Source organism: Diadema antillarum, unplaced genomic scaffold (genome assembly GCF_040938485.1).
Source record: "Diadema antillarum isolate AM-2024a unplaced genomic scaffold, OU_Dant_1.0 seq00000660_RagTag, whole genome shotgun sequence".
NCBI classification, from domain to species: domain Eukaryota; kingdom Metazoa; phylum Echinodermata; class Echinoidea; order Diadematoida; family Diadematidae; genus Diadema; species Diadema antillarum.
In genome coordinates this window covers 641,964-657,927 of record NW_027271572.1, presented here as the reverse complement: position 1 = coordinate 657,927, position 15,964 = coordinate 641,964, and the positions used below count along the sequence as shown (strand labels likewise).

Here is a 15,964-nt window from a genome sequence, read left to right as displayed (position 1 = left end):
TATGTGTGTGCGCAATTGCGTGTTACCATCTCCATGTGCGTGTACATGGATACGAGTCTCTCCCCTCCCTACCCCGTATTGTATGCAATGTGTTGCCAAATACATGTCGCATTTGTACGCCAGGTAATATGATGGGAAAGAATACGACTGTAACGTTTTGTTAACAGAAGGCAAAGGGAGCAGTGAAGGGAAACTTTTGAAGATCGATTATAGCCGAAACAAGTTAAAGATGCTCGCCTGCATACTTTCTAACTTGTAATGATGAAAGTAATATCAAATCATATCATATCATATCATATCACATGATATAATGTAATCAACTATACAGTCTGTTAGAAACAGATAAGTTTTTGTGGTTACGAGATATGCAGTAATTCGTACGAAATTGATTCAGTTATATGGAACGTGCATTCGGCAGTGCTGTTACCACAGGGAACGGCCTTTGTTCATTAGATTCTCGTCAAGACAATCTTTTTTTAAATATATATTTTGCAGTCTCACCAATCAATAGCATTAGCGGATTGATATCGATCGTCATCTGTAGCTGTTGATAGCTTTGTGTGATGTTACGTCAGAGTTACCAGATGATGATTTTGGTCTAAAAAAAAATAGATGTATAAAATATGATTCGAATAATTCAGCATTAGCGAGAATACTCTACCTTTTGATCATGCGAAAATGTTGACATTTTTTTTATAGCTTATGTTATTTGGATTTTGGAATCACCAAACATACAGACAAACAAACAAAGAACAACAACAACAAAAAAAGCCCGAAAAGCGCGCAGTTCGTCGTCGAAAAAAAAAATGGATGTTATTTGGTTTGCCTTTCTCCACACATCCGGAGCAAACACCGAGACTTAAACATTAAGGGAGCCAAAAGTTGTCACAAATACATGTTACGATATTGCTTTAAGCAAATATATAAAAGTTTGTTATTTGAACGTTTTGTCAAAACTTTTTCAGAATGCCATTTTTGTGAAGTTTTTAACGTATTTAAAACGTTTCAAATGGACGTTGAAAAAAATTAAAGAAGACTTTCCAAAGTTTATTAGGACCTGCTAATAACCTTTTGAAATAGACGTCAGAAAACCTTTTAAGAACATGACACGTTACAAGACATATTACTAGAATATACGTTCTGTGGACGTTCCGCAGACGTCAAGGAAACCTCTGAAAACCGTCTAGAGCGTTCAAAAAGTGTTTAAAAATGTCTAAAAAGTCTTATGACTCATTACAGAACGTAAAGAGAACCTTTAATATCCGTCTAGAACGTCCAGAAAAAAATTAAGAACGTCTAATGTGTACAACAAACGTTTAAAGAACTTTTCGAAAACTTCCAAAAAACGTCTTAGAACTTTTCAGGAATGTCTACAATTTCCTATGAACGTTTAAAGAACGTTCAAAGAACCCTTTGAAAAACCTTTACGACCCTTATAACGTAATGGGTGAAAATAAGGATTGTATTCGGCATACTATTTAGTTATGAGATTATACGGGCACAATCTGGGATTAATGTTTTCTGAGCCTATAATCAGATAATCCTATAAATCCTATCCTGAAATTCCCTGTTCCTGATGTCCTACTACTGTACTACCTATATACCTACTACATCCTATACTAGTTGATGTATCTGTATCACATTCTTTCATGTGTGAAGACATGGTTACTAAAATTAAATCTTACATACCTTAGTTAGGCCCATTAAAATATGAAAATACCTCATCATAACACAATTTGAAATTGTTAATAACTGATATATATAATAAATACAAATTTAACGCAGTCAAATAGCTTGAACCCACCATGAATACTTAAGATTTCAATGTCTTTTATCTACACTCAGCAAAAAGAAAGAAAGAAAGTGAACACTTTTTCAAGCTCATACTTCTCATATTAGGCTAAATGTTAATTTTCATATGCAATGTTAAGGCAATTTCATTGGCTATCAACTTGGTAGGTCAGTAAAAATGGAAGCTTTATGCATGAGTGAACACATTCGTTTTTTCTCTTTCAAGGCACAAAAGTAAAAATTGCACAAATGGACCATTTCTCATTCTTGCGTATGTGCTCTTCCATACAACAATCAGAACAAAAGACAAATCCAACACGATAGGAAACACAAATTATGGAAATTTACCCATTGATCTCTATAATATCTTTGCAGCCCCCAAAGATGAAAAAGGCCAAAAAAAAAAATGGAGAAAATAGGAACCTTCTGTCAAATCCAAATTCAGATGACATTAGAAAAGAGACAATGTTCACAAAAATGGTAGAAATTTGAAATGTTATTTCGAATTTACAACATGGAAAAGATAACTGGTTCTTGAATTTGTCTCATTAATTCTTAAATCCCTTAATTAAAAGAATGAAATAAAAAGGTCCATTTTACCACTGTTGCATCTTACTCTCTTTTACATTTGATTTTAACCTGACAAAAAATTCTTATTTTCCTTCTTTAGTTTCCCACTATCAAGTTCTTGTTTGAGGATATAAAGAGATACAAAGAAACAAAAACTTGCTTTTTGCTATTCATTCATCTTTCTCATTGTGTTGAATTTGTCTTTTGTTACCATTGCTATCTTGAAGGGCATTTGCGAAATGAATCACTACATGTAAAATTTTGCAATTTTCATTTTTGTGCCTTGGAAGACCAAAACGAATGTGTTCACTCCTACGTAAAATTTCTCTTTGTATTCACCTACCAGGTCGACAGCCAAATGGATAACCTTTAATATGATAATGACACAAAACTTTTTATCAAAATTTTCTATGAAAAATATGCACTGGAATAAGTGTTTGCTTTCTTTTTTTGCTGATTGTATATCTACTAGTTTTCAAAATTTTAGATTTTCTTACTTGAATATTCATAAATATGCACGAATATTCAACAGAACCGTTAGGCATCGGACGTTTAGTTTTGCAACGTCCGATAACGGTTACAAACGTTTTGTAAAAGACATTTCATTTGTAACGTCCATTGCCGCTATAGAATCGTTTTCAAAAAAAGAAAAGAAAGAAAAACAACAACCTGTGGTTTGCGGTAAATGCTAAGTCCAAACTTTAACGTTATATGTAACGTATGAAAACATCCGTTTTAGACAAAGACGTACGGAAAGTAAAAAACAAACAAAAAATAAAACGTTGTAAAAACGTTTTGAAAACGTTATGTGTTTGCTTTGATGAATATGTACTTTGTTTCCCTCCCTGGGGCTGTTGCTGTTGTTTTCCAACAAACCTACCCGAGAGGAGAGATTTTATCATATTTTGGAAATAACACTTTGAAATCGTTGATTATAGAATCAATATCAAAACCATGTGGATAAAAAAAATGAAATTGTATTTAGGAGAATTACGTCATGTTTGCTGTGATGAAATGCTGTTTCCTATTGATAGTTCAGTAGCCGCGTTGGTGATTTTTCAAATACTTTTGATGTATAGTAGGTTTTGTATAGTTTTTATACTGTCTCGAAGGACTGCGTTTCAAGTGGGGCCCCAGTTTACCAGAAACATTGTGACACAGTTGCCTAGACAACGGATTATGGAAGATCAGACAGAGAAAAAACATAGCAACGAGACAGTCGGGTCTTCAGCTCGATTTTGAGAGAGGTCATGTCTGAGAAAATAAAGACCAAAGAACAACAACGATCTAAACAGTCAAGCTGGGTAGAGGTCAAAGTCAACTAGCTCCACTCGACATCCATCTTACGATCGTTGTTAAAGGGCAAAGTCACCCAGATATTTCAGTGGATTGAGTGAATGCAGCAATACTCGTAGAACACGTCAGTAAAAATTTGACGATATCTGACAATCCGTTCAAAAGCTTTTAAGATTCAGTCCAGCCATCGCTAGGCGAAAAGATTCCAACATCACTGTGTGTGATATCATCGAGTACAACGTTATAAAGAAAATCTTCACAGAATTCAACATATTTTCATATTTCTAGCAAAAATGAAAGAGCAGGTGACTTACTTCTTTCAGAAAGCAGAGGGAGCAATATTATCCTTAAAATGTGTCCGTATCAAGTCGAGGGAATGCAATATGTAGGACCTACTTTCATAGAAGAATGAAATTTGCGGAATTCTTTTTATTTTTATATTATTTCTGCTACCTTATGTAATTAACGTGTCCTCTAGTGATGTCACTCTAAACTGTTGTTGTCCTCTCATCCATCGATGGTGGCACTGAAATATTAACATTTCATAACTTTTGAACGGATTGTCCGATTTCCCTTAACTGCGTTCTCCTGACAAAAGCTGCGTTCACTCCACTCACTGTCCACACATATACTTGGGTAAACGTGACCTTTAACGGCTGTAATGCTAAGCGGTGTGACCCTTTTATGAGAGACTTCTGATTCTTCACTGGAGTAGGAGAAAAATGACCTTACTGACTTGAATTAGATTCACCTTGATGCGGCTGATGAGGGAGGATAGGAACCTTTATAGTGCCCGTTCTCATCGGAAAAAAAAAAAGAAAATCGAAATTTTGGTCGCAATCAGGTTTGCGTCTTTTTAATTCAGCATTCTCACTGTAAAAGTTTCAAAATTTATTGGCCCGAATTCACAAAGGTGGTTGAAATTTAAGCCACGGTTTATGCAAATTTCTTCTGCGTAAATACAATTGCCAGATTGCGTACGCCATTGGACGTCCAATAAAAAAACGCGCATTCAATACGCACATGTCCAAGGTACGCCGATTTCACGCGTATTGCCTCCGTCAAGGAAGTCGGCGTTGGTTTGTCTGTTTACAAAATAACTCAACAAATTGTGAACGGATTTGAATGAAACTTGCAGGAAAAGTTGATAGTGACACAAGGAATAGACGATTAAATTTTGGTAGTGATCCGGGAATTTTTTGTGGATATTTGAAGGATTTTTTAAAAATCTTTTGGCAGATAGGGTTAATGAACTTTGTAGTTCAAGCTATAGGCGTATTTGAGGTTTGCATAATATGTGCTCTAAAGAGCGCCGAGTAGAGTCGCGCTCGGCCGGGTTCGCTTCGTTCGCCAGTATACAGCAAGAGGGCCTTGACGAAAGGTTATGGCGTAACTTGCGCTGTGCTAGATTGGGCATTACTCCTTCAGTAACAAGGTTCAGGCTTCAAGCCCTGCCAAGACACCTGCATGTACCCAGTGCCGTATACGGCACTGCATGTACCGGGTGCAAGGCCCTATATCCACGTGGTCTTCTCTTTCCACGGGCGTAGAAAGAATGGACATCCGTCAAAAGGAAGTTCAATGTTATTGTGTGGTTTGATTTAGCTTGCTTAGGCCGGAAAATGCCGGCCTGCATGGCTTGAATAGGCCTACTTACGAGTGGAGTAGAAGTGAACTATGGGTGCGTCCAGATTCCCAAGACTAGAATAAGTCAATGATGTTGCCAAAACGCTATTGAGCACTGCGACGAGCTGTGGGTCAAAGGGTTAGGTTTGAAATACAGTTATTTTGGGTTATCGTTCCGACTCTCATTGAGGCCAATTGTACAGGATGGCTTCCTAACTACTCCGATGAGAATCTGAGGAGGTTACTTTGGACCCTCTTTGAAATTAGGGAAGACTCAATTTTGAATGCAGGCCCATTAATGTTCCGAAATTCTATAGATTCCCGGTCTCTTCCAATTCATCAGGCATATTCCTCTTCCAGCAGAATATGCACACTGGTCGTCTGTCCTTTTCTGCCGGGGGAGTTTTGTGGCGCGTAGCCATGGCGACCATTGAATGGCGCGACATTGATTTCTTACGCTCACAGTGATTCTGTTCTTTGCGGGTGACAACCCTATAGAAAAAAAGCACAAATGATTGTTATTACGTTCAATCTTGCTAATGATCCCTTGTCATGTTGGTATGTATGGATGGATCATCGTACGACTTCGCTCTGTTCATGTTTCACATAGTATTTCACCTTCGTTATTTATTACCACACAAATTAATGAGCTAAAGAGCTTACAATGAGCGGTAGTGAGAAGAATCTCTGAGTGAAGCACGCTGGAGTCAAAATGTGGAATGAAAAGCAACAGTGTCTAATCTTGTCATTGTTATACTATATAGACTGAACTTTGGAATATTTCACTAGGCCTACTTTTGAAAAAAAAATATTTCGATGAATTCCTTTGTAAGTGTAGGTGTGTGTGTGTGGGGAGGGGGGGGGGACATATCCATTGGGCAACCCTAGTTTTAGCTCTGTTATTATACTATGCCACTGGTGATCTGTCTGCTTACAGTGCCAATGACATTTCAGAAGTTGTGGTCCAAAGATGCCGTGGGCTGAGGAGTGTTTCACCAGCTAGCGTAAAGGGGAATCCTAGTGCAGATAAGAATTAGTTTGAAAAGAAGGAGTAAAATTTTCTTAGCACAGCAATAAAAAATTGATCGAAATTGGGTTTAAAAAGTCTATGTGACATTTTGAAATTTCGCTGATTTTTCGTGAAATAGTTCTTGGACAGTCAATATGAATATTCTTTTATAAGCAAATAGTGAAGTGATGATGTCATCTCCTCACAGCTTGCCATATAGTTTGCGCCTAAAAATTTTTGAATTTCTAGGTTTTCATTCAAATGCAATGTTACCCCAGTCTCAAGTCCTGATTTGTCCATAACTGATCATTATTCTGAATTTATTCAACTAGGAATTACATCATGTTAACAGAAACATTGAATTTTCACCATTTTCTTGTACACAATCAGTGGAAAATAGTGAGGTGATGACATCATCAGCTCATTCATTTGCATATTCATATTGACTTTCCGAGAACTGTTCTGCACAAATTAGCAAAACTTCACAATGTCATAACTTCCTTGATTTTTATCCGATTTTGATCAAATGTTCACTGTTATACTCGTTAGACTTGACTATTACGTATCGGACTGACTTATAAATGGACTGGAATTCCTGTTTAATGATCAACACGGTTGATTGTCAAAAGACATGAAGCTGCCATGGATAGTAATATTCTAATAGTTCTAGCCCGACCACGAGTGTACTCGGAAGTGCCTTTCTGATAAGTGGTCTGATTGGTCGTCATCCACCACGCTGTCATATTATCCAGATAATAGAGAATGTGCGGTAACCAGAAGGCTATAAAGCTTGTAAAATATTTTTCTAAGGAAAAGCGGGTCAGTCAAGTAATAGCCGTATCAGAATCACAATAGTGCGGAGGACACTTGTTAACACTCGTCCGGGAGAGAGAGAGAAAAAAAAAATACATTGTATGCTCACCATTGACATCGACAGCGTCACGTGTCATTTCATCCTCCGATGGGAGAGAGAACGGGGGGGGGGGGGAAGAATGTTGATTCACAATAAAATGGTATGTTTCTCTCATTGTGGTTTGCTTTCTTTGTCTGTGGGAATGTGTGCGTTTGTTTGCGATGATTTTGTGTAAGTTTGAGGATAGGGGTTCAACCTCTATCATACCCCCTGACGATCTAACGGCAAACGGTGAATTCCGAGGAATTTGACTCACGTTGGATGACTGGTGCGAGATCATTTCTATCTTGTTCATTCAAATGCAATGAATGTAATTGGTCAATCAATCACGTAGGAGTAATGCACTTGGTCTGTTTTTGACTACAAGTATAGATGAGGAATGAGGAGTATAGAAGTACAAGTAGGTACAAATATAACATAGGTACATTTGGGGTTCATGTAACGTTTTACTTTTTGTAGAGTGAGTTGCGATAATGAAATGATGTTTCAAATTTTTACGTCATTACCGTTGGAATGTAATCACTGATAAGGGACTTAAAGTCATGATTCGTGAGGTCAGTTGGAAGCCAGCATCCTCGGTGATGGAGAGCCTTTCTCCAACTTTACGTCACTACAGGAATCGTAAGGTGCTGCCTATAATAAGCCAGTTCGCAATTCCACTTTGCGAATGAGCAGAAAAAAAAAGGTTCAGTCGAGATAACAAGCGTATGCCAGTGGGTTTTTAAATTCACTGAGATACCCATCCGTGGTGTTATGATTATATATATATAATCTGTATTTATGGTGCTTGCCAGCACCAGGATCTACCTGGTTGCCCTATTTAGTGATAGGCCTAATCTATAGAAGAAGACTGTAAAATACACTCAATGCAAAACAATGGGTGCTTCCCCAAGTAGAAACTGACGGGCCATTCTTGTCACGTGGTCTACGCAGGTTCATTCTTTGTTTGAACACGAGTTCCATATCGTTACGTCGGGCAAGGACATTAGGTGTCATGCGTTGACGAGTGAGGTGCCTAAAAAGGGAAGGTCCATCGTATACATTGCAAATGATTGACAAATTGCCCAACATCGAGTCGATGTTGGGCAATTTGTCAATCAGTTGCAATGAAAACATCTCGACGGAAGAATGTCCTAATTTGAACAATCGTATACTGAGTACATGTGCACATGAGCTAAGTACGACCTGGCTTATTACGGTACTTACGGGGAAAACCACACATTAGACTACAGCGTGCTTATTTTGACAGGCCGGATTACCGAACATCAAGGATTTTTTACCATCTAGAAGGGAAGAGCCCGTCAAGCATGCCACACCAGTCTGTTTCCAGCGCACTTGGTTTGCAGAAAGCTGTTAATTACAACTCAAAAGTAGGATTCCGTATTTTCCCATAATGGAAAATACCCTGTAGTAGTACTAGTAGCAGTGATACAAATGAAGAAGTAGTAATGTTCTCTTTTCTGCAAAAGCAACACTTTGCTTTTGCAAGTTAAATCTCTGTCTGCCTCTGTTCATACCCTGCGATGACTTTCTGATAGGGGTCTAGATGATAATTTTGTAAGTTTTTGTTTCATATTTTTTCACTGTTTGTATATGATATATACATACATACATACAAAGGCCTACATGCACACACACACACAACACACACACACACACACACACACACACACACACACACACACACACACGCACATAGACCTACATAAATTGGTACACATTGGTGCACAAAATTCACGCACATACATACATACATACATACATAAATACATAGGTTCCTACATATTACATACATAGAGACATACAGGGAAAGAGGAGGGCAATAGCAATTTCTCCCACTGAATGACCTACCCACTGTCCTTTGCAACTTTTCCTTCCCGGTGGAATTTCCTGTCAATGCCCTTGTCTGCAGCAGACCTTTCCGCGAGAAATGCCTCCCTCTTTGAGCCCTTCCGTCTGCCCTCTGCCGGTCGGCCACGTTGGTCTGACTGATTACGTGGGTGGAAACAGTGTGATGTAGTAGAGACTGCTTTGGACTGGACTCATCAGGTCATGGGTTCGAGCCCTATTAGCTGCCTCGTTGAATGCAGTCGTTCGCATACACTTACGTAATTTGTCCCTTTGCACCATGCGATGCGTTCAGTTGGGTATATTATCTCATGGAGCTGCACCTCCATGGGCATCTGCTGGCGCCGGGGTTAACCTCTTACGTGCAGAACCCGCTGGCCCACGTGTTCGATTAAAGGGCATCAGCGGACTAGTAGGGCCTACTCTAGATGCACCAAGGAAGTACTATGGGCTCGTCTTATACCTCTAGTAGGGTACTCGCGAAGAATAGTGCTCATGCTGTGAGGATATTAATGCTGCGATGGGAACGAACACGGAGCCGCAGAAACTTTGTCATTTTCTCTCACTGTTACCATTGGTCACTAAATTCTTATGGTTAACCCACACCCTCCCAACCCTTCCCACCTTCCCATAACTGTAGAATCATATTCATAGAACCATAATAACTATACACAGTCCTGTCGCTGTACAGCAAGTCCCGCGGCGGACGTTCGGGAGGGGGATGAGAGAAAGTCAGACTTCAGCAGATAGACAGACAGACAGACAGACAGACAGAGGTAGACAAAACAGACTGAAAGACAGACAAATTGACAAGAAAAGGAGAGAGAGAGAGAGAGAGAAGCAAAAACGCCAGTTGGTCTACAAAAAAAAAAATAATAATAATAAAGGTAAGACAAATTCCAAGGGCGTTTTCTATTGCAGGACAATCAGCCGGGACATTTTCGTATCGATAATCAATAATGTAATAACGCGTGTCAAATGACGATCTGTTTAGACACGTGTCGACTCCCAGGTACCAAATAACGCTGTTTGTGTTATCGCAATGTTATCACTGCCACCCGCATTTAATCACACATACATACACACACACACACACACACACACACACACACACACACACACACACACACACACACACACACACACACACACACACACACACACACACACACAAAACGTGTGAAAGGGAGATAAGAGCGAGCCTTCAAAATACCTCATGTTTTCGTTCTCTGAATACGTAAGAAATGAAATCAGCGATATAAGAACCATGCACGAGTGGTTTATTCTTTTTGATAGTAGACGCAATTAAGTTGTATTGAAGAGATGCGTCTTTGAAAGGCCGGGGAAAAAATAGTTTGTATTACTACAATTGGTTGTTGTAAACAGTGCAACAAAGGGAATATCTAGAATTATTGATTGACTGAGTGAGTGAATGTTTGATTGATGGGCTTCATTGTACGCAATGGAAATATTTTGGCATATTGGATATTACAACAAAATAATATTCATAAATAGATTGTTCATTACACGAGATAGATACGTCCTAAGCGCCACAATTCCCAAATGAGTTTACTCGCAGCATGAATGTTATCAGATGTCAAATCATTTTCCCCGAGGCGAACTCTTTATTTCTCTTTCTCTCCCTGAGATTTCACCTCTAGGGTCTTTAGATCTCTTTCTTTCAAAGCCCAATTTGGAAAGGAGGCATTTTAGGGAGGATTAAGTTAAAGGGAGGGTATAGTATTGGTTGAGGTGGGGATTCAGCTATTAACTTTTTGTGAGATATTTAGAAACCGCTATATGAAATGTTACAGAGCATACAACATTTTAAGAGGAATTCAACGTTTATTTCATGAAAATAGGTTTTGAAATGGCTGAGATATCACACACACACACACACAAATCAAATCAGTCAAAGTGATCTTAGTAAAAGGTGGGTCCCACCTTTTATTAGGATCACTTTATTTTGGATATCTCAGCCATTTCAAAACCAATTTTTACCAAATAAATTTTGAATTCCTCTTAGAATTATATGCTCTTTCATATTTCATAAGATGTTTGTGCATTATCTCAAAAAAATTTCAACTGAAACCTTCGAAAATCTGAAGTCCCATCTCAACTGAAACTGTAAGTTACATCCCTTTAATCGTAGTCCAGAGTGCTAAACCCCCATGTGAGAGATTCTTCCGAGCATGGTATGACCGAAAAAAAAAAATGTTTATTTCCATGATGATTAGAGTGGACCCCTACAGCTTGAAGCTAACTAGAGAAAGTAACACAGCCATGAACTTCTCGTGATGCATTCATTTTGTCATTGAATTGCTTAAATTACGGCTGGTAGCCTATACAGGCTAAAATTGCCCGTGTGCTCTGGTATTATACGAATTCCTGCCTCAGGCAATGCGATACAAACAATTGTAAGAGCGTTGACAAGCACCACCACCTAAGAGATCATTTACGCCCTGAAAATTGTCAAGATATCTATTTGTTTTCTTGGTTTATATTTCCTATATTCATTGTAAAATCATGCAGAGTATTAATGAAAAGAAAAAAAATATGCGAACATTTATTTTTCCTTATCATTCAATTCAATTCGAGTTTATTCTATTCATCAGTAATTCCACACGCTTGAAGCGATCTTGTTGAAAGCAGATAAGTTCAATGACCACAACATAAGGTGCTAGGTGTACAAGTTGAACAAAGAATGTAATGTGCAAATGATATCATTGTTGTGTTATGAAGTTTTCTAGATTTAACACGCACAATGTCGTTAATGCATGTCAGAGGGCTTGCGAAACAATATGTTTGTGTAAGCTGCAAGGAAACCTCCCCCCCCCAAAAAAAAAAAAAACGAAAAAAAAAAAACAACAAACATGTGATGAATGTAATAAAGTGTGGCCAAATGAACTCGCTTCAGTGTACACTTATATAAAGTAGAACGGTTCCACCTCCCTGGGTAGAGCGTAGCAGGATAGTTTATACAAAGAAAAGACGCCGGCTGCGAGAAAAGTGCTATTGGAGGTGCAGTTCATAGGTATACGTAGTCTGGTTTCCAGACCCTCTGCTCGTACTATTTCGCTATTCAGGATATTAACGCCCTCAACGTCGAAAACTGGTATTGTTTAAGGCGTCGACTTCGTTGCCACGGAGTCCAGTTAGCAAAGGGTCTGGAAACCAGACTAAGGTATACGAAGCTCCTGCAGAAAGTAACGCGGACGTATGAAGTTGTGTGCGTGTGGGTATAATGTGTGTGTATGCATGTGTGTGTTGTCGGAATAAAGGAACAAACTTTCAACTCTCGCAGATTAGATCGCTGTGATTGTACCCTACGAAGCAACCTTGTATGATCTTCGGATTCTGTAGTTGACCATTCATGTAGCCAATAGCAACGCATTTCCACCAGGATGTCAGAGAAAGAGAAAAAACAACAACAACAGAAGAAGAAATACTCTCCTTGACACATCGTCCTCAAAATACGGGACTCTGAACGAACGAATGCAGAGTTTTAGTAATAAAGGCCCTGTGGCCATGGTAGCGTAAGTTTGTATTCCACGCCGTGCGTCGTATTCGAAGCTAGACTAGCAAAGAGGCTAGGAATGAAAGAGGTCCCACACGCACGCCATAGGATACTACAACTTGAATTTGTTTTTTTTTTTAATAAAATGCACGAAAGATTTAATTTGTGTTTTACATCTATAGACCGTTACTTAAACCAACTGATATCAATTCGGTCCAAAAATTTGCAAAGGATGGGGGTTTGCTTCAATTCCCGTTAGATGTCCTACATTTAATTTCCCCCAAAAGAAAAAAAAACCCAAAAAACTACTGTTTCACACTCAAAAATATTGCGTGTATTCTAGCCTTTTGTCGAGTCCCTCTTGCTATATGATGGCTATTACGAGCAAGTGAAGCGAACCCAGCCGAGCGCACGCTCTCCAACTCAGCTGAGCTAGCTTCGTTCGCCCCTATCCGCTCACCACTTTACACCGACAGGGCCTTGCCAAAAGGCTACGTGTATTCTGAAACTATATACGCCAAAGCAAATGTGGTCCCCTAGATATCAGGTACCCAGTTTCAAAACCCACGAGGTATATTTTATAGAGGGATTCGCCGCCATTAATGATTCTGAGCTGACTGGTTTAATTTTTTTTTCCGATAAATCCTTCCCCTCCCCATTTATTTAATATATCTTTGGTACGTCAACATGATGGGTGTTGGGCTGGTTCACTTTGTTTCACACAACTGTGAGATAAAGACAGTGGCGACTGGGTGATGCCACCCACTTTAGCCATTGCACGTCCTCTTTCTCCACCGTACATACGAGCCACTATAGTCTGAGTACGTCTGGCGGTGTGGAATATAGACCTAAGCCACTAGGCCTGACAGTAGGCTACAACGAGCGCGGTATTTTACAGAAAAAAAACAACAACCAAAAAAACCAAAAAAAAAAAAAACCCTCCCCTTTAAAAAACGATACAAAAAATGGTTCAAAACTTTGGCATAACGCATCATATGACATCCAAACTGCTCCTTCAGTATGTGTTTGGAGGAAAAAAAAACTTTAAGGTTCCCTTTACGCTCTTATGTTCGGCTTCGCCTCTGTCATAAGTTATCTTTTTTTTCAAATCTTTATATTAGTTAACTGTGTCTTTGTCTTTGTTTTGCCATAGTGTGCTTATACATTGTCCGTAAATTTTGGCACTCGTCAGATCAATTCCCAATTGATTATCATATGCTGCGACGTATGCGCCGACAATCTCGAGCGAAGCGAGCCGGTCGCCTCAGCTCGCGGGAACTTGGTTCTCGCCGGTGGCTAGACTCCAACTTGCGTGACAATGCTCTGCTCGTTTTGCTTGTAGTTATGCTGTATACAGTGAGAGGGTCTTTGGCAGAGTCTAGACGGAAATATTTGGGTTTTTTCCAAATTCAATTCAATCATCATTTATTTCCAACAAAAAGAAGTGAAATAAAGTAAGCTACAAAGCATACATGAATTACACAAACATATTGTTTCATCAATATTGTAAGAAATACATAATGCAGTGTGTAGAAGTACCTGTATGTGAAGAAGTGTTAAGTATAATTATACTAAAATATGTACAATTAAGTAAAATAACCAAGAATTAACATCACTACATACTTCATTTTGTTACAATTTCTTTCATTTTCAACAAAGAGTGACGATGTACAAACATATCACGAGAAAAAAACAATAATATGAAAATGAAAAAATAATTTGCAAGGTTGACAAAAAAGAAAGTATGGAAAAGAATGGTCCACTGAAAAAAGCTTGCACGTGTTATTTTTGCAGATTCAAAGAATGTCCCAACTTTTACATCCACGATGCCAACACTGTCCTATCAGCATTTCTAACCCCTTATAATATTTCTACCAGCATTGTGTATACATATATAACAACTATTACAGCTGCTGAAATTCTGCTGCTGTTACTACTTTCATCATATTCGCTCCAACTGGCATCACTGCTGCGACTAAAAATCTTCTGAATCTATCTCTGGTTTGGATATCGCCTGTGAATGTGAAAACGATTGGCATACGTCAATGTACTATTTCTTTGCAGTGCGCTCTTTTTTTTCACAAGTCTTTTTCTTGATAACAGCCTCCAATGTTTTGCTGTAAAACTAGTCATAGTATAGATTTATTCTTTACTCAAATAACAAGTTTGTATTTGTTTAAGCTTCACGCTTTTCCCCCTGCGCGTATATCGCTGTTTTTATTATCACTTTCAATGTTATGCTAATGGTCAATATTCTTTTTCTCCCTTCTAAATACTCCCATCAGGTACTTGTCATACTGGTCGTTCGCTATTGCAAGATGAGGGCCAAGGGAGTCGGTGGGAAGGAGCCGGTACCGGCCGCAGATCCGGATGGTCCGGGGCACTACGGCACGGCCGCCGAAGAATTGTCCCTGGCGTCGAATGGGGTTACCGTCACGACGGACCCGCGAATAATCGACCTAAGTGACGACTCGGAGAGATGATCCGAATCCGGTAACGACGATGGAGCGCTTTTAGGACCATGGAGCTAAGTATCTCCATGCCTGGACTATGGCTGAACACAGAGAATGCTTGATAATGTCCACCTACGAACCCGTGTGACACACAGAGCGCAATATGAGAGGGATTGTTCTTGAGTTAAAAAAAGACATTCATACCATTCTCGCCAGCGCGAAATGAGGGAGCATGCGCAGAACGCAAACCTAAAGTGTATCTATTTTTACTTGAAAGGGTGCGTGATGTTATCGTAGGTGTTTTTATCTTTCATGTAATTATTGCGTATGACTGGGATGGTGTGTATTATGTGGACCGACACACAGGATTTGACGTGTCCTGGTGCCGTTGTCGTGAAAGTGACGCAATGTGTCAGACGCCGTTTGTTTACTACGTTCCTGGGCCCGCTCAGGTCTGCCACCTAGAATATCATGGACGTCTACTGCGGTTAAGATGTCGACAGTTATATGAGAGCAGACTGGACGCCTGAGACTTGTTGGAGATGATGTCGTAACGATGAATAGATTTGGCGAAGACGTCGAAAGTACTTAATGGACAGTTGAGAGAACTCACACCGTAGCTATCACATGCCGAATGCAAGTATCTTATGAACGCCAAATAACAGTACTTCGATAAAGAGGAGTTTTAAGTCTTATTGTGTATTACGTGTATATCAGCCATTTACTCAAACGTGACAACATACCGTACTCGCTAATGCATGTCTTCCACTATATGTTGGTATGGGCGCAGATGTATGATGATGTTCACACGGTATATATATATTTTTTTTTCTGGCAAACATGGCGCGTATACACCGCGAAGAATGCAGACACCGTCTATTGTGACGCAGAAATAACCCGACGGGGTCCATTCTGGTTCTTATGTACATTGATGATACTCA

The 15,964-nt window shown here is 39.2% G+C and overlaps 1 protein-coding gene across 1 annotated transcript in view; it reads left to right on the top strand.

Annotated features, from left to right (window-relative positions):
* LOC139736665 (uncharacterized) overlaps positions 1-15,753 on the top strand; it is a 78,893-nt gene extending 63,140 nt beyond the window's left edge. The window contains exon 5 of the mRNA XM_071647416.1: positions 14,856-15,753. Within this exon, the coding sequence (XP_071503517.1) occupies positions 14,856-15,053 (198 nt within the window). The 3' untranslated portion in view covers positions 15,054-15,753. The remainder of the gene's footprint in view (positions 1-14,855) is intronic.
* The last annotated feature ends 211 nt before the right edge of the window (positions 15,754-15,964 follow it).